Here is an 18,659-nt window from a genome sequence, read left to right on the forward strand (position 1 = left end):
GTCATTAGCATTTCCTTGAGTTTTATCACCCAAGGTCAAATGACAACAGTTTCAGACCACTTACTTGAGAAACCTGCTCTGCAAGGGCCCTGCGCAGTTCTGAAACAACTATGCAGGTGTTTCCTTTGGAACCATCTTGTGACTGGCATTCAAATTCTTATTTACTCTTCAGCTGCTTCAAGAATCCAAACCACAATTCTCAACTTTGCACTAAATCCTGATGGTGGCCATAGCACGCAACTTCCAAAAAGCTGCAGCACAAAACATGCAGCTGACTGAATTTTAACATATCTTTTAAGAAAACCTGTGAATGCTAATAATACTCTCTGAAATGTTCTGTTTGCTGGGTGAAGGTTGTTCTGCTTTTTTTTTTTTTTTGCTCAGATAAAATCCATTTTCAAACCTCTTCTCAAATCCCCTGCCTAAATACCCCTTAAAAAACACTTAAAAGTTAATTAGCAACTACTATTTGGAACTTGAAAACATGTCATAAGCAAATAAAACACTTCCAGAGAAATTCAGAAGCCTGAAAATGGTGTAGTATTTTTCTTTGCAGAAAGAACAAAAATCAGCTCTCAGTTACAATGACCATCAGTACTGGGGTTGAAAAGAAAGCTTAGTGAGTGGTGGCTTAACACCAGCTTTGATTTCATTGCACGCAGCAGGAAGAGGATAGGTTGCCTTCAGGAAAACCCACGTCAGTACTGACATCTAACTGCAATACTGGAGAGCTGTGAGGACTGCACCAGGATCCCATGGCAGTCGCACAGAATGCTGAGATGTGAGAAGGGGTCTGACAAGATGGGATGAAAGGCAGAACAAGCAGAAACATGTCATTAACAGTTTTTCCTCATATCACAAAAGCAAAAGGCAGGGTATGGTTTTGCATCCATACTTAAAGTTGACTTCTCACCCGAATCACACACATTCATTTGGGAGAGCCTGCTCTGCTACCAAGTCTGCAGAAGAATGGAGTAACTTAGCATTTGCATTTGGGGCTGGGGGCTGACCGTTTTCATTCCATCCTATGCTCTCACTTTTCTTTAGCCCTAGCATGTCCCCATCAGTCTTGATTCAGCCATCACCCTCTGACCCTCCTAACATGGAAGGTCTCTGCCTTATAAGCAGGAAGAGAGCTTCAAAGCAATACCAACACTTAAACGCTCTGTGGGAGACAAAAGTTGTCAAATGCCCCTCTTAAGCAGAGCTGTCCAATCACGTCTGTATTTATGCCTCTGAAATCATTCACTCCATGTCTAAATCAACATGCCAGACTGCCTCTCAACATGCAGTCAGTTTCACGCTTCAGATTTCCAAGCAGTGCTCACATATTATGAAGGGAAGCTGCAAACACAATTACCCAAAAATAAATGGCACTGTCTGCAATGCTTGCATCCCATTTAATACTGTCATTTCTCTTTGCAGGAGCTGTCACAAAATCCCACTATGATAAATGAAAAGCCAACACTGAAGCACTGCACCTAGTAAAAATTTAATATAATAAAACAAATTGAAAACTGCAACATTATTTTATAACCATTCACAATTAAAGTGGAAAAATTATAAGGCAGCCATTCATGGAATGATTTTGTGTACAAATGGTTTGAAAAAAGAGACATTAAAATTACAGTTCCATACAAGGAGTCAGGTAAACAGCAATGACCACACCATGTTTTTCCCTGGAAAGCCAAGGCTGCTAAGAGATGTAAGAAAATCAGAGAAAAATTACTTTTTTTAAACAAGTCTGAAGTGAACAGGAATCTGAAACTCAAATTTTCCCACCACAACACAACCACTTCTCCTCCCACCCCTCATGTCTTCCTCCCGCAAAGTCCCAAGCCAAGCAGCACAGAACAGGAAGAGCAGCAGATACATTTATTCCACAACAAGTGTTACTCTGCATAAAGCTGGTAACCACACCACACATCTGCTACTGTCAAAAGCTCCTCGAAGACTTTGAACTAGCTGCTGAATAAACATAGTAGTTTTCCTGGGTCTCCCTAACACACTTTTTCTAACACAATCCAGCTGGAAATGGTTCTTCCAAGTCAGAATTAACAGCAGGTTTTTGTATTCAACTCCTGGCCATCTGACATCACAGGGAATAATTATCAAAAGCTCCTATCTTGGTGTGACATCTTCACACAAGTTAATGACAGAGCAGCTTCAGCACCTACCATCAGGTGCTGAAAAAACTATTTCCCTTCTAATTCCTTTTTTTTTTTTTTTTTTTTTTTAAAGTACTGTGAACAATAAAATAATTAGAACAGTATGGAAAGTACCTGAACGCACTGAGATGAAGAGAAGCACAGCTTTACTTTAGTTTCTAGCGCCCATTAAGAAATCATTAAAACTGGGAGAAAAAAAAAAAAAAAAAGCCCAGTTGATGAGATTATAGATTTCCCGGAGGGAGTTAGAGAACAAAAGGGGGAAAATGCCCGGCGCTTGGTTAGTGCTATCTGCTAGACCTACTGCCACCTACCTCACAGCAGAAACACAAGCAGACATGGCTATTACAGAGAGAGTAAAGAAGAATTTGCTTGCACCGAGGTCCCCTGAGGAGTAGAAAATGATACCAGATGGCCTTGACTACGTGCTGTACTGATTTACTGTGACAGATGGGAAGATAGGTAAGAATGGGGATATGATAAAATATGGTACTTCATTAACTCATTAAAATACACTGCTTCAAGAAAATAATCTTCCATGTGGAACAATTTGAAATGGTTCAGTCGTTTATGATTTTATATTCTCCCTGTGACATAACCAGAAGTTTTCTCAGTCACTGCAGCTTCATCTGTTACTGAAAATAACAGTTCAACACAAGAAATAGAAGAGGCAGCAAAAAGAAAATATTTGCTACTTCTAAACAGAGACAGAAAAAAACCCACCAAAACAGTCTCATAACACTTGAGTGCCAAAATGAAAACTGTGTTATCAGACTTCTTTATGATAATTTTGTCAGTGTTTTAATAAAACATCCCTCACCTTCTGCTATACCCTGGCCAATAGACCATGACTCATTGAGTGGCTGTCCCAAACTGTGAACATCACCTGAGGGATGGGCAAAAAGCAAAGATGACACTTTCTAACCAGTGGCACCTGCTATGCTTAGCATGCTGAAGATTATACCAGCAGTGACAAGACTGGCTGACAAATCCTCATCAACACACACTGACCCCTAAAAGGTATCATCCACAGCCCCCAAGACATCAGAACTGTTACACACAAAACGAGGCCAAAGGGAAGCAGTGTCAAGATGCTGATGTAATGAGTGGAGTTGGATGTGTGCACAAATGACAGACGATAAAAATGTGGCTCTGCATAAAGAAAACGATGTAAAAGTAACAGCAGAGTCATTTTTTGCTTCTTGTCACTTGGATTCCAGATGTAGCGTTTTCGAGGTAAAGGCTGCTGGACTGAGAGAAATTCAAGGCTCTCCTAGGACACTGCAAATGTGAACAGGTTCCCCACAGCCTGGTGCAAGTCAGCATCACCAGCAGGAATCAGCACTCAGGTAAATTCATCAGGCTCATTACAATTTGCTCTTTGGATTGGTTTTCAAGAGAACTCCTTCCTCCATTACGAATGGCTAGTGGGAGAAAAAGACTCAACTTGTAGAACAGCATTTCTAGAAGTGTAGGCTATCTGAATCTACAACATGTAAGCATCTGTTACCGCATCATTACTTCCTGACTTGTTACAGACCTCAAAGCTCTCCAGCTTCTGGAAACAGTTCAGTTATGTGGAAGAATTAAGAAAGGTAAAATAGCGAGATCATAAGGAAAGAAGGTAATGAAGGGGAAATAAGGAAAAACACTGGGAACTCCGGTGTAAATGTCCCTGTTACCACTCACATCATTTGCAGTAGCCTCTGTCAATGAACTTTTTAACAGGTAACTTACTACTAAGTTACTAGCTGCATATATATGTTGTAAAAAATGCTTTAAGAATGCAGATCTCATCCACACCATTAATTTCACAGTTGTAAATCAGAAAACAAAACAACTTTTGAAGGTCTAATGTTGTTCAGGCCTGATAAATCAATTCTATCTTCAAAATAATATTGTGGAAGAAGGTAAGCTCTAGTCACTTTGCAACTATTTTCAAATTAACCTCCTGTAAAATACGCAAATAAGTACTCCTGGGATCAGCACCAGGTACAAATCCAGAACACATTTAGGTTGTTACAAAGCCAACAGACACAGCAACCACTACTCCAAGAGCCAGGCCATACCCATTACTGACCTAGCAGACAATTAGGAAAATGACAAAATGTGAAGAAGTTAAGAGGCACGATGGCCTGTGTAGTATAAGTAATAAATGGCACGAAAGAGATACGGCCATTCAAACTGAAACAATAAGCACTTCAGGAAAAATACTTCAAGCCTTGAAAATCCATATAAAAAAACTATTTGGCAATGTTATCTTTAAAAAGTGCAGGAAAAGTATAGCTTAAAAAGGGTACAGCATTAAAAAGTTTGCCCCTAAAGAGCTCAGTCTGTGCACATCAAGCATTCCTGACTTTTCAATGCACTACAATTATTGAAGTATAGTATAATTTGCATAAGATAAAAGGTGCCTGACAAAAAATAAAACGGAACAAAATGCTGTGCCTTGGAAAGGGATGATCTTTTAGCACCCATTTGCACTGAGAGACATCAGCAGTTGGCAAAAAGTCCTCAAGTAGTTTCACTAGACTAATGATCATCTGTAAGAGGTGAATGCAAGATTCCCAAGGAAAAGCAAAATGCCTAACAGGGCCACTGAAAACCCACCAGGTTTTGCTTTTGTATGTTTGTTCTTCTTGTTTGTTTAGAACTGCTTCAGAAACACTTTGTACCCTATCATAACATAAATATTTACCTATAGATCTTATTACATTAGCCTTAGTATATTTTATTTAATGGAACAAAACAACAACAAAAAGAAAACAACACATGCCCCCACTGATGTCAGTGGTTCAGACTCTTGAAAGTGAGCCAGTAAAGTTCTCTGGTCCCTCATCAGCAATTTCCATCAGATTTCTACTCCTCAGAGTCCAGAAGAGCTTGATTTCAAAGGACAATATGGATCTCTCTCACAAGTAGCAGCAGTGTAATTACAGAACCAAATTACTAATACCTGCTAATGTTTTTTGGTGCTTTACATTTCAGAAGAAAATATTGCCCGTTTCAAACTTATTAACAACTGCATGAACAACCAAAGTGATACTCCTTGCTTCTATTATCTTAAATAATTGAATACACTGAAAAATTTGTTCTTTCTTAGCCTGTTCATTTCCTACTCCTACATTACACCTTCTCTGCAGTACTTCTTTCCTATCAACGACACCTGTTACAACAGCACCGTTGTCCAGAATTCTGAGTGTAGCCCACTCCTGTAATACAATTAATGATCAACATTACAAGAACCATTTGCATTGTCAAGACGACATGGATTCAGTGGGGGAGAGTCCCCTTCTTCATTTGTAAGACTTCAACCTCTCAAAAGGCAGCCTTTCTTTGTTTATCTTCTCAGTTGTGAAAGCTCAATTGCAGGATGCTTTGGTGATTGCAATTTCATGATGAGTCACTACATTCTTCCCCGCTCACCTTTCTTAAGCTCCAAATTCCATCTTCCCTGAGAATAGGGCCGTAAGCAACAACTAAAATAGCAAATGTCTTCAGAAAAGTTACACAGAATTTATGTCCGGCTGCCAAAGTACCTTTTGCTATACTAAAAATTTTCCCAGTATTCCTCATTTTGCAATCAAGGTTCATTCTGAACTCCATAAAGTAGATGGGATGGATGATGGATAAGACAGACAATGATAAAGGGAGCAGCTGACATTTACTGCTCATGTCAGATCAACGAGAAGACCGGTGAAATTCGAGCTTTTAGTGATGGTGTCCAATGGACAAAACTAGAGGAATAAGGCATCCTAAGACCAGGGCTGCCACCTCCAGACGGCTGAGTCCTTTTCCTCCAGTTGATTCAGGTCTGTGGCTATGCGCGATTCCTCCTACTTCTGGGAGGACGTGAACTGTGGCAACGTAAAGAAAGGTCCCAGCAGAAAAAAGCATAGCAACTCCGGTGGCATTAACTTCTGAAAGGGCTTCTTTGCTGCTCTGTGGAATTGAAACAAAAACACAGAGGAGGAAAAAAAAAAAATAAAAAAAAATCAGGGTATGCATAAGTTCTTCAATCAATAATGAAGAAATCCTACAAAGGTCCAGACACAGTAGGATTTATACCAACTTTAAGCTGTTATCGCTGTGAGCAAATTAAAGTGTTGCTTAATGTCTTCACCTCACATGTGGCAACAGGAATTATAAAGTTGATGAGGGACACATTATGTTTCAAAAAATACAAGGTTCAGACTGCAAAGCCATCAAACTGAGGAATGACACTCAGGACTGACTCTCCTTCTAAACAGCGTTCAAATAAAAAGTTATCCTTTAAATATCTGCAGGTGGTGAGAGCAGGAATTGCTAGATTTAAGCCCCAAATGATGCATCATTAATTGTAATGAAATGCAAAACCAGTCATATGATTTTCAAAACACTTCTTGAATATTCTCCGACTCAAGTGCAATGCTAGCTCTTTGGTAAACTCTCAGGCTACTTTTTCCAAGGAGAAAAAAATGCATCTTCTACCCCAGTCTTTATGCCTTAGCAATTCTCTGTCCACTCTGAAGTGCAAAATGCAAGACCAACATCAGCAGAGTGCTCAAACACCATTCTCATTTCTAGTCACAAATCCTTTCTGGTACTTCCTGCACTGCAGTACCAGCTAGAACTTCCTTCCAGCAAGTAAAGGATTTACTTCATCTTTTCTGTCATGCTTTGAGTTTTACGAGATAACATTTTAAATTCTTTATGACGTAGCCTCATAGTGTGTAACCAGGACAGCCTACAGAAGTATCTGTAAGACACAGCAGTACCAGAGAAGATGCAAGAAGGGAAAGAAGCATTTAATTTGGAGGGAGATGCTCATTTCACAGACATGAATTGTACATAATAAAGACTATGCTTGTAAGAATGTGAAAGGCAGAAGGGCTGTTCTAGCAAAGAGGGATGCAGCTTCTTCTGACATGTTGAAAAAGTCTTTGTACTTAAAACAGAGAATTCTAGCATGGCAGGAAAAAACTAGCAAAGATTCTTTTCTATCTGTATATTAAAATGAGAATACATTCAGCAGCACTGAAAATGACTGAACTATATAGTCACCAGATATGGTGTGTTATACAAGTAAATATGCTGAGTTGTCAAGCACAACACACAGAAAGGAAAAAAAAAAAGACAGAAATCAGTCTTCTAAACAAACAACCTATATGTAGGAACTGTTCTGATTGAATGCAATTGTTCTTTGTTTGCTTGTTTCCCACACTTACACTGCTAACTTTTTATCTATTAAAAATAAAAAATACTACTTCTGCTGAATTCTTCAGGCAATTCAGAATTATGTTTTATGAATTTTATCTGATGTTCATTTCTTCTAACTTGTCCACTAATAGACATTTTGGGCAGAACAGAATCACAGACCCACCTTGCTTAGCCCTAAGTATGTCACCATGGACATAACAGGTGCTGCCAGTGCAAAGACCAGCAAGTGTTTTCTAATTCGATTCCGTTCCAGCCCAGCATGCATCAGGAAGGAAACCAGGCCAAAGGCAGCTGGTGCCTGCAGAAACAGAATGAAACAATTACTTGCTAGTAATCCAAGCCTTTTAAAATTACCTGAAAGATAATATAAGAACTTAGTTGAAATATGACTTACTCCAGAAATGCACTGAATTGGAAGAAATTCAGGGAAAGAAGGTATATTTTCAGTAACTCAAATAAGTGGAATTCTACATAATGCTCCATCTTAAGAAATTTCGCCATAGTGGAAACCCATATTCTGCCTATCATTCAAACAAGCCACAGCCTACAATCTATGTACTGCAACACCAATGAATTAAAAGTAAAATAAGGCAGACAAACGACTTTAATTCTTCAGAGAGAAGGAAATAGGAGTTGTGAACTACAAAATGCTCTCCCTTCTTAGGTAACTGATGTTGTAGCTCTGTGTTATGGCACATCCCTTTTGGGGTAGTAACACATATCAGAAAGCTCATACAGAAAAAATTAATGGAATAATCTCCAACTGCAGACTCACAGATATGTATTGCTCCACCCATACTGTCAATTATTTCTTTACATAAAGAAGGGATAGAAGCAGGAGTTAAGATGTTCTTGTGTGATTCTAGAACAAGGACTGCAGTCATCATACAGTGTTACATTAGTATTAGTGCAATGCTAGGAAAGGTACAGAAAAAGTAGAGCTATTTGTGTAGTCATAACCATTAATATGCTTGTTCTGATTTGAGTAGTTGCTATAATCTCTGTATTTCCATTAACTCCTGTAATTTCTTTTTTCCATCTGGTATTGGGCATTCCTAGATGGTTGGTTTCTGTAGCTAGAACAGAAAAATTCTATAATTAACATCGAGGGAAAAAGATTCCCAAAGATAGATAGCTATCAGTCTCCAAGTGAACAAAGACTTAAGTGCTCTTCTGGTTTGTTCATCATTCAATTGCATATCAACAACAACAAACTCTTTTCCCTTTTACGTGCGAGCACAGTTTCTTATCCACAAGGCCGCAGAAGATACACTGCTTCAATACCAACCATTTCTTGATCTATTTCATAGGATAAATTTTCTTCCAAAGTTGCACAATGGCACAATTTAAGAAGACAGAGACTTTGAATGTTTAGAATAGTGAAAGCAAAATTTCACTTGGCACAAGCCATAAAGTAAGCCTTGCAGGAAGATGCAACACTTAGCACTACCTTTGAAGTGAGTTGCATAAAGAACCATTTATTGCAGAAACAGTGAATGAAATCATTCTAGATGGGAATTTCCTAACATTTTGGATACGCAGTTGTGCAAGCAAGACTTTAGATGAACGTATGACTAACTACTGCAGTGTGTGTATGTGCTGCTGTAACTCATACACATCAGTACACATCTGGAACCTACACAGTCAATATACATTCTTGCATAAACACTAAGAAAAGAAAGCTCTTCTTGTAAACATCATTTTCCCATGAGAAAGCTGTTTATGAGTTTTTTCCTGCAGATATGACAGACGTTAAAGCTGCTTTAATAACAGAGGTTAACCTTTATTTCCTCAGCATCTGAAACTTTCTTCAGTATCCAATATTAAGTAGGCTCAGAAGACTAACATAACGTGATGCCGACACATTTCTTAAAGAGCTGTTCTTCTCACATCACTTTTGAGAGACAGTCTCGTTAGCCACTGCAGACAAGGTAGGCAGTAACAAGCATCAATACCTTCTCTTTCAGACTTAGCACCCATCATTTGCTACTCTGTCATACATCATAGACATGCATTTTGGTCCTTGAAGTTGAATTACTAATCTGTTCATTTACAGATTACATCACTAAGGACACTTTAAGAACTTGTGTAAGTTCTGTATGCTTTAACTTGTCTTTCAAAGAACAAAATGCACGGGTTTTTGATGTTGGCTTACCTTGTGCAGCATAATTGCGACAAACACTATCAACTGGACACTAGTCTGAGAAGTAGAAGCTGCTGCACCCAACGCAACACCATCAGCTGAAAGAAGAATAAGAATTCCTGAGTTACTCCTTCATGTAAGTTTCAGCTTTCCCCCATGCTGGTTGGCAGTAGAAAACATTTGAAAAGTCTTGATATTCAAAATTCTATCAGCATGAACAGCCCCACACATCATTCACTCCCCACTGCCTTTTAGGGCACAATTTAGGCAGCAGCTCTCATTTCCTCAAAACCATACAAAGCACAATAAGAATCTTTTCAATATTGATGCAGTCTGTCAAATTAGAATCAGGCAACAAGTTTACTAGGCTTAGTTTTCTGTCTAAAAGCATCCTGTTCTCTAAATTAAACAAGCTGTTTCAGATTCTAAACATTGAAAGAACATTAACAGCTACTATTTCTATTTACATTTAAACGTTACTTTTTTCTCATGTAACAAATATGAAATGGGAGATGGATACTATATTAATCCTTAATATATACTTTCATCAGTGAAACATAACCTTCGGATAAACATTTTAGGACATCTGCACAGTAATTCTTAGCAGAAGAGAATAATAAGCATGTTTATATTAGATATACAATGTATAACCCATGCTGATGTTGTAGTTATTCACAACCCTTTCAACCCCTGCAAGTCAACATATGTGTGTTTCAGTTAAATATTTCAGCTCTACTCTATAAACTCCTTTCTCATCACAAGATTGTCCTGGGTTTATTTTGGCAATTTTTTTGTTTATTTGGTGGTTTTACTTTTCTTCAAATATGTCAGTTGAGCCAACAAATAAACCTAAAAATGTGTCATACTACATACTAAATGTTTAAGCATATATTAAAATACAGCAGATAAGGAAGTCAGCAAAGAATTGTACAGGCAGGAATTAAGCACCACATGAAATTATAGATGGGAAAAATAAAGGAGAGGAAACACAGCACTGGAATACAATTCCAGGAAACATTTTGAGCATTGGAGTGTGTTTGCTCCATCAGTTTTGGTGGGGAACGTTGCTTTTTTGTTGTTGGTATATAACACGGCATCTTCAAAACCAGAACACAAGTATTTCTATCACACCTAAAGACAAACTGCACAGCAATGGAAGTCGCCCTCGAGTTTTAACAAAGGTCCCACATTACCTGCAGCATGGACCACTAACCCCAGTGTTGTGGTGATTTTGGAATTGCCTGATCTAGCAGCTTCTGGATCTGAAAGGGACATGAAGAAAGCAAAGGTAAAAGAATGAATACACAAATTAAGCTGGAAGAAAAAAATCTAAATATTACCATACATCTCTAGCAGTGATAAACACCTTAGAAAGCTGCATTTAAAATTATCAGCCTCCACATTTCTGCATTAAATTTAAATACTCTTCTTCACAATGTGCATCTCTAACACAGACCATAGTCAATTTTCTCCTGCTACTTGCTCTGATGACACAGAAAAGGGTCACAATATGTACAAACCACAGATTTTTCTGGCAGAAGTCTTTTGGAAAACCAAAAAATACTGCAAATCAGACAATAATTCAGGCGTAAAAACACTCTCCGCACCCATATCATGCTTGCACAGTTATTTTACATTAACGAAGCACACTCTCAAATTTTGCTGGATTTCTGAACAGATTTCCAGAACAAACATTTTAAACAGATCCTGCTCTAAGTTCATACTGCACCTACTGAAATTCTGGACGTGACTGGTCAAATTAAATTCCAGTAGCATTCATGAAATTGCACCTTGCTAATTAGAAGTAATGAGCAAGCTTAACTGAAGGGTCTCCTTACTCACCATCTGTAGAGTGCACGTGAGAGCTGCCTATCTGGTCAACCAGAAGCATGAAGACAAAGCCAAGGACAAGTGAAACACCAATGTATGCGTGCAACCTGGAATGGTCATGGCCATACTCATGTACAACAGCGATTTCAGCGACCTTCTCAGACTCCATCACATGCTGCATCTCATTTGCTGGGTGATGCTTCCCTGCAGCAGGCAAACTAACAGGTTAGAAGAAAGCAGACTAACGTGAGGCAATCATTTCTTTCCTCCATTGCTCAGTGCTCCTCATGCATTCTTAGACAATGCACAGAAGTCACTGCTTCACGGTTTTCTTAGCTTGGTTTCCTAGGAGAGCACGCAGTTATCTGGTTTAACAAAGTTCTCAGTTTCCAGCAGATGTAAGGGAAGAATTCCTTCTTCTACCAACTACCACAAAGACAATTAGAAAGGTACAAGCAAAGATGAGGAATAAAGAGTTTTCAGTTAAGTCCCCAACTGCCGCACAGCAGACAGCGCACACTCAATTTCTCAGTTTAGACTCCATGCTCATCTGAATCATATATTCTTTCTAAACCCCTGCTAACTCGACTAGAGACAAACCATTATGCTTGGAATCCCTTTGGGTGATGCAGAACAGGAATTTCACGCTCCTTGGTGTGCCTTTTACAATAAGTAATTGTACTTCCATGGCACGCAAGCCACTGTAAGTATTATTCAAATGTTTCCAGTGGGGGAACAGACACAGTAAATCTACTTCCACATCTGATATCTTAAAGCTAAATCAGATGTTTGAAATGCATGCTGTATTCCAGGGTCCTGAGCTACCTATCATTCAGTACAAGTTGCCTCCACTCCAGAGCAGGGAAAATTGCTTACAACCCTACCTGTAAATCTCTTTAATGTTCTGATAGGAAACCATTTCTTCTTTTTGCTGACCCAACGATAATAACTCTAATTATTTTTGTCCCTTCCCTGCACTTAGGGAACACTATTAATCATATAAACAACTTTCTAGTATTTGCATGAAGGGTCTTAAAAAATTTCTTTAAAATTAAAAAAAACACCACCTTTGATTATCCTACTTTTCTAGGAAAGATACCACATTCATTTTTGTAGTTAAATCTGTAACATGAATTTTGTTCCTTTGCAATACAAAAAGAAAAAAAAAAATCTCCTTATCTTCCCTGGTCAACAGGTGAAACCATCGTCTTAGGATCTGATTGCAAGTGCAGTGTGCTGGGGGAAATTACGAGCAGGATGACAGGAAGCAGAACTATCAGAAGAAAATCATTCTCTTGATGCCACTTACATATTTCTTTAAAGACAGAATCACTTTCTTCACAATACCGTGAGTTCAGAATTGAGCCTGAAGTCATCCACAGGAAAAAGTTCTTTTTTACTAGATAAATATTACTGACATCCCCAGTGCCTCCCTCCTGCCCCTCCCAAAATATATACTATAAAAATTGTAGCTCTAAACATCTGGATGTAGATATGAACACAAATATGCTGGTGTTCATATTAACCGCATTTACTACTGGTCGTATCATTAAAATAAAATCTATTTCACTTAGAATTAAAATGAAACAGAGAGCAAAGCCACAGCTACAGCTCATTAGGGACATCCTACACCACAGCGTGCAAATTTCTGCACATAAAAGCATAATTGAGAGGTTTTTCCATTTCTTGATACTGGATGATTTTATATATTCTGTTCATGTTAAATCTCAAGCAAAACAGAAAAAAATAGCAAAAGCTAACTGCAGATTAAAGTGGATTCTTAAAAAAAATTCTAAGGGTACTGAAACAAGAAAAATACAGTAGCACGAGAAAAACAGTACTATAATTTTCTCTCAACTACAGATTAGGAACAATGACACATCAAACTACTGCCACGTTCTCTACAGTCATGACTAAAAAGACCTTTCTCCTGCAACTGTTAAGTTGTTGCCATTTACCTTTCCAACAAATTCCTGGTTCTGAACAAACTGAAATCTCACGCATGCAATGGTAATCCAACAGCACAATGCTCCAAGCTAAAGCAAGATAAAGTGTACTGCAAACTAATTTAATTAGCCCCAGCTATTTAAAATAAAGTTATAACCTTAAATCAAGGTCTATCCAAGATTATGTTGTACAAGATGCGCTCATACCACCCAAGACTGGGCTAATTTGCAGAGAAGGAGGTACTCCTATGTGATCACAGTTGTCAGCTGATTGCCCCGAGGAAGCCTGGTTCCAGCTTCAGGCAGTTCTAACTGGCTTAGAACAGCAGGGCCGTCATTAAAACAAGCGGACTGCTGTGGGCAGTAGGGCAGCTGCCATTCAGAGGACTTTCTCTACACTTGTAAGGAGTTACGCATACTTAAAAGTTCTACAGTTTCAAGGAGAAAACAAAGTGGCAAGTCCATACAGATCTGTAGAACACTTCTATTGCTAAAATGCATAGTGAACTAAACTACAAAAAAGTAACAGCAAATAGCCCATAAGCTTTTCTTTCCACAGAGACATCCCTATGCCTCTCCTCCAAGATACCAGTGAAAGTTTGACCCCCTCCATAATAAAAGACATTACACATAACCTACTGTAACAGGCTGCGATTCCATGACTGGTACAATACAAGAGACCTGCAAATGGCTAAATTGCTCAGCAAGAATCACCTGATTCACAGCTTGATGGCGCTTCTCTGTCAAACCAGTATTTTATCTGTAGCAGTGATTTTATGCTGCATTTGCACCATACTGCTGTGAAACTCCTGCCAATCTCATGTTAGCAGACCCTGGTAAGTCATAGAACTATGGCCTAGGTTATCTTGAACATGGCCACCTACAGACACAGTTTTTGTTCTTACCCTCCAAAATGTCTTCATAAAGTGCATGTACTCCTTCAGGCACAATGACAGCCAAGGCAGTTCCGCACAGCAGCCCAGCACCCAGAACAGTCACCAACTTTAATCTCTCCTGCAAGCAAGCACAAAACAAGTATCACCTTTAAGAAGGATGGTGCTTCCCTTACTCTCCCTCATTAACAGAGCTCAAAGTGCACAAAACCTACTCCTGATTCTTATTCACTAATGAACATATCCAGGGTCTGACACAAACAACTGAAATAAGAAATGAAAGAGACAACCCATTAGAAAAGCAATGCCAGAGAAGAAATGAAACACCACATACATGAGAATGGCATGGATTGTTATCTTGGGCACTAATGATTATTTGGTGCTAATTCACCCCCTCAAACTGCAAAACCTACAGAGACAAAGGAACATGGAGTGTCTGAATTGGAGCACATTTGCAATTCCACATTTTACCTCCGGTCTGGTTTTGTTATCAAACAGATCCAGATACTAGAAATCACTCTTAAACATGCAAGTTCTCTAAGGCCTCACCTAGGTATGGCAAGACAAATCATCTGTTCCCAAAAATGACAAAGAAAAATACCAAAATAAAACCTAATAAAAGTCAGAGAAGCAAGAAGGACAAAAACGTAACAGTCTCTACAGATGTAAATATGTTGGTCAAGTATGTCCAATCAACCGCTAAGTCAGCTATGTTTATACAAAGACAGAAAACGGCTAAGCTGGTTAGTTTTGCAAATTTGTACTTAAATCTTAAAATTATACAAATTTCATGCTTTTATCATATAGTAAACAAAAGTAGTGACTAGTTCACATTCCAGCATAAGTTTCTACGACATGCTTTATCATTAAAAAACAGCACAAAAGATAACTAGCTATTCGCTACTGTGAGTAAGGATCATCTCTCTAGTTACATTGTAATTTTGGAATAAACCAAACAAAACAAAACCTTAGAGATATTGCCTCCCCCTCCATTTATATATTTAATTTAATATTAATATATTATTTTTTATAGACATAGGGATGTCTCTGTGGGAGGAAAATTAATTAATATTAATATATTTAATTTAATAATTTATATATATAAATTCCAATATAAAATGTTGGTCCACTATTTTTGTTGGTCCACTTTTTGCTTCCTTATGACTACAACATTGACAGGCTAAAGTCAAAGCAATACACTGAAAATCCACTTCTATAAACACCTAATAGACTCCTTGCAGAGTTCACTTCTATTTATTTCTGTAATAAAATACAGCATATTGTAATAGCAAAAATGTTGATCCTTATAACAACTGATTACCATATATTTGGCAGTGGCAGAACAATCATCTCCCACACACAAAGATGTGTGTCACCAAATACAAACATTGACTTCCAAAGTCCTGGAAACAAAGGTCAGCATTCAAACGATGGGAAACCACTGGTAGCATACTGCATGACGCCATCTGTTCTCTCACCCTGCTGCAGTGACACGTTGGTTAATCTCACCTAAAGAGGTGACGTTGGCCTTGAGAAAACAGGAGGCTCTGGAGAGATGCACAGCTCATTACTGGGGAAAATTTGAGTAGCGATATGCAGGAGATGGACCCACTGTTCCTGATGCAGTTTTGCCAAATTACAGTGCCTCAAAATGAGAACAAGATGCCTTTTATATTGCAACGCTATGACCTCTCTTCCACACAGCATGTGTGCACATCTGCACTTGGATGTATGCGTAAAAGTACTGCCAAAACACACCTGGCCTACTGTGGTGCTATTACTACTACAAACACACAGCACTGCTTGAGTTCAGACACCTGTGAATTCAAAAAATGTATGAACACAGATGAGTTGCTATTTCAAGAGAAGTCTGCATCTCTTTTTCAATATGAAATACTTTGAAATGGTGAATATAGTGATACAATAACAGCAGCTTATTCAGACAGGCAAAAGTCATCTAGTTTCATCTCAGAAATCAAATAAATTCAGTTCCAAAACCACTTGTGTGTCTCGTTAGAAAGAGGAACAGAGTAAACAATGCTAAAAATACACAGAAAATCTTAAATTCCTCAAGCTAGCCAGCTGTTCTGTATTCCTTGGTTTAAAATCTTCAAACCTTACTTGGACCTAAAAAACCTCACACCTGCTTTCAGCACCAAGCACTTTCACTCCAGTCAGCCCAATAAGTTGTATAACTCCAACTGTTGTAAGTGTGCCTCAAGAAGTGTCAGCACAGTTTCTGACCCAGGGTTAGCCTAACAGAGTGCATTTTTCTCTCACTGAAGTCACCTACAAAACTTATTGCAAACAACAAAACACGCACTCCAATTATTTCACTCTAAAGTTGTCCATGTCGCACAGGCTGAGCAATCACTTAAAACAAGACAATTATATACCCTAATTAGACACTTTCAGAACTAATTTGTGCATGCATAAAATATCTGCAGATACATCTCTCCTTTTTTAAACCAGTAAAGCACGTGGAGCACAAGAGCAGCAAGTTTAAGGCAAGTGTAGAACCGAACTAAGAATTCCTAGGAGTTTACAATAACACAATGAACTTGTTTGTACACACGTGTAGTGCACACAGACATGAGGAAACATAAATCCATATATATATAAAAAATTTTAGAGCGCTATTACCGTGCAGAGTCTTCTGTGATAGGATAAGGGGAAATGGTTTCAAACTAAAAGAAAGGAGATATAGATTGGATATAAGAAGTTTTTTGCAATAAGATTAGTGAAGCACTGGTACAAGATGCCCAGGGAGCTGGTGGATGCCCCGTCCCTGGAGACGCTCAAGGTCAGGCTGGACGGTACTTTGAGCACCCTAATCTCATTGTAGATGTCCCTGTGCATTGCAGGAGAGTTGAGCTAGATGACCTCTGAAGGTCCCTTCCAACACAAATGATTATTTGATTCAATACGAGGCAGCAAATTCACAAAAAGTCCTTTTGATGCTTCAGGGTAAAACTGAGTTTTGAAGGGCAAGAAGGTAGCTGTGCAGTCTTGAAGTTATGTAAGGGAATTTCTGTCAAAGCATCAAACAAAGCACCAGCAAAACATAACCAAACTACTGCTTACACAAAGATTTCAGAGTATATTCTGACATTTCAAAACACTGAGTGGACTACATTGTTAGCAAAATTAACAGATTTCTCTTCTACACTGTTCATTTTACTGCTCCCAAAGCAACCACTACGTTAGTGATCACAAGACCAAAGGCTAGGTTCAATAATCTCTGTGATACAGTGGAAGAAGTAATTTCTCTTCCAGTTCTTTTCTAGTCTCCAAAAATGGTACTGGTCCCAGCAGAAATGGAAAGCCTCTCATAAGTGGGCTCTTGCTGGCTTAGAACAATTGAACTGTCACTCTATCACAGCTTTATGAAAGAAAAAATAATAATAATAAAAAAACCCACACTGGCATTAAAGGATGTTGGGTCCAGAATCTGTAACCTTAATAACTTTGACATACCATTTCTCAGATGCATCCAAGTGGCGCACACTTTAAAACTGCTGTACTGCTTGAACCCCCCATTCCATTCACAATAGTGCCTCTCCCTCCCTTTTAGTAAAACCTTACACAGCCACAACACACGTCAGTAAGTTGAGACACAGGGAGCAATACATCAACTTGAGCTGTAACCAAAGTGATATGGTTTGCTTCATCAGTAACACAAAGCCCGAACTAAACCGTGAACCAAAACAAAGCGTTTAGAGAACGTTTTTTGAATTGCACCTCCAGTGAGCAGCCCACAGACACACCGTGACTCAATCTGTGACCTCAGTGGTTCCTGAGGCAAACTGTACCCCTCCACAGCAGCTAAGGTGAGACTGGGCAAAGCTCTCTTACCTCCGAGAAGTTCACGGCCAGGGGAATAATCCCCGCCACATAGCAGGCGACCAGCATGGCCAGGGACAGCAGGCAGATGGAGCGGAAGTCATCCATTTCGCTGCTCTCTGTCCGCTTCCTTTAAGCGAAATTCAACAGCACCCGTCCCACCTCGGCCCTCACGCCTCAGCCAGCGCAAACGCCGAGGTCCCAGGAGGGGCTCTCGGCCATGGCTGCCCGTCCCGAGCTTCAGCCCCGAGGGCCCGGGGCCTCTCTGCCGCTGACAGCGCCTCGAGGGGACGAAGAGCGGTAGACCGGGCCGGAATAGAAGCGGCCCTCACCTGAGGCAAGGGGCGTGGCGGGAGTGCCTCGCTGTCCCCAGGGAGTGTGGGGAAGCGGCAAGCGGAAGGACGGCTGCTAGCAGGGAGAGGCCGCGGGGAGGCCGCACTGTGCCACGGGCCCCACAGCTGCCTCAGAGGCCAAGTGGCACCTCAGTCACTCCACACTTCCCCTTCCGGGGCTCTACGTCCTCACACCCACGAGCCTCCCGACTTCAAGATGGCGGGCTAGGCGGGAAAGAGAGGCACCCTCACCAAAGATGGCTGCCAGCCTGCCTCTCTCCCGCCATCCTCAGCGCACTGCCGTG

The 18,659-nt window shown here is 39.6% G+C and overlaps 1 protein-coding gene across 1 annotated transcript; it reads right to left on the reverse strand.

The window, feature by feature from the left end:
- Positions 1-1,472: 1,472 nt before the first annotated feature.
- SLC39A9 (solute carrier family 39 member 9) lies at positions 1,473-18,538 on the reverse strand. Its single transcript, XM_052693817.1, has 7 exons — positions 18,035-18,538; positions 14,192-14,300; positions 11,353-11,544; positions 10,704-10,772; positions 9,523-9,608; positions 7,531-7,665; positions 1,473-6,110 (listed from the first exon to the last, which is right to left on the reverse strand). The coding sequence occupies exons 1-7, from the start codon at positions 18,128-18,130 to the stop codon at positions 5,880-5,882; spliced, it is 918 nt and encodes a 305-aa protein (XP_052549777.1). The 5' UTR covers positions 18,131-18,538; the 3' UTR covers positions 1,473-5,879.
- Between the last annotated feature and the right edge of the window lie 121 nt (positions 18,539-18,659).

The sequence above is a fragment of the Tympanuchus pallidicinctus genome, unplaced genomic scaffold (assembly GCF_026119805.1).
Source record: "Tympanuchus pallidicinctus isolate F22 unplaced genomic scaffold, pur_lepc_1.0 scaffold3, whole genome shotgun sequence".
Classification (NCBI taxonomy): Eukaryota; Metazoa; Chordata; class Aves; order Galliformes; family Phasianidae; genus Tympanuchus; species Tympanuchus pallidicinctus.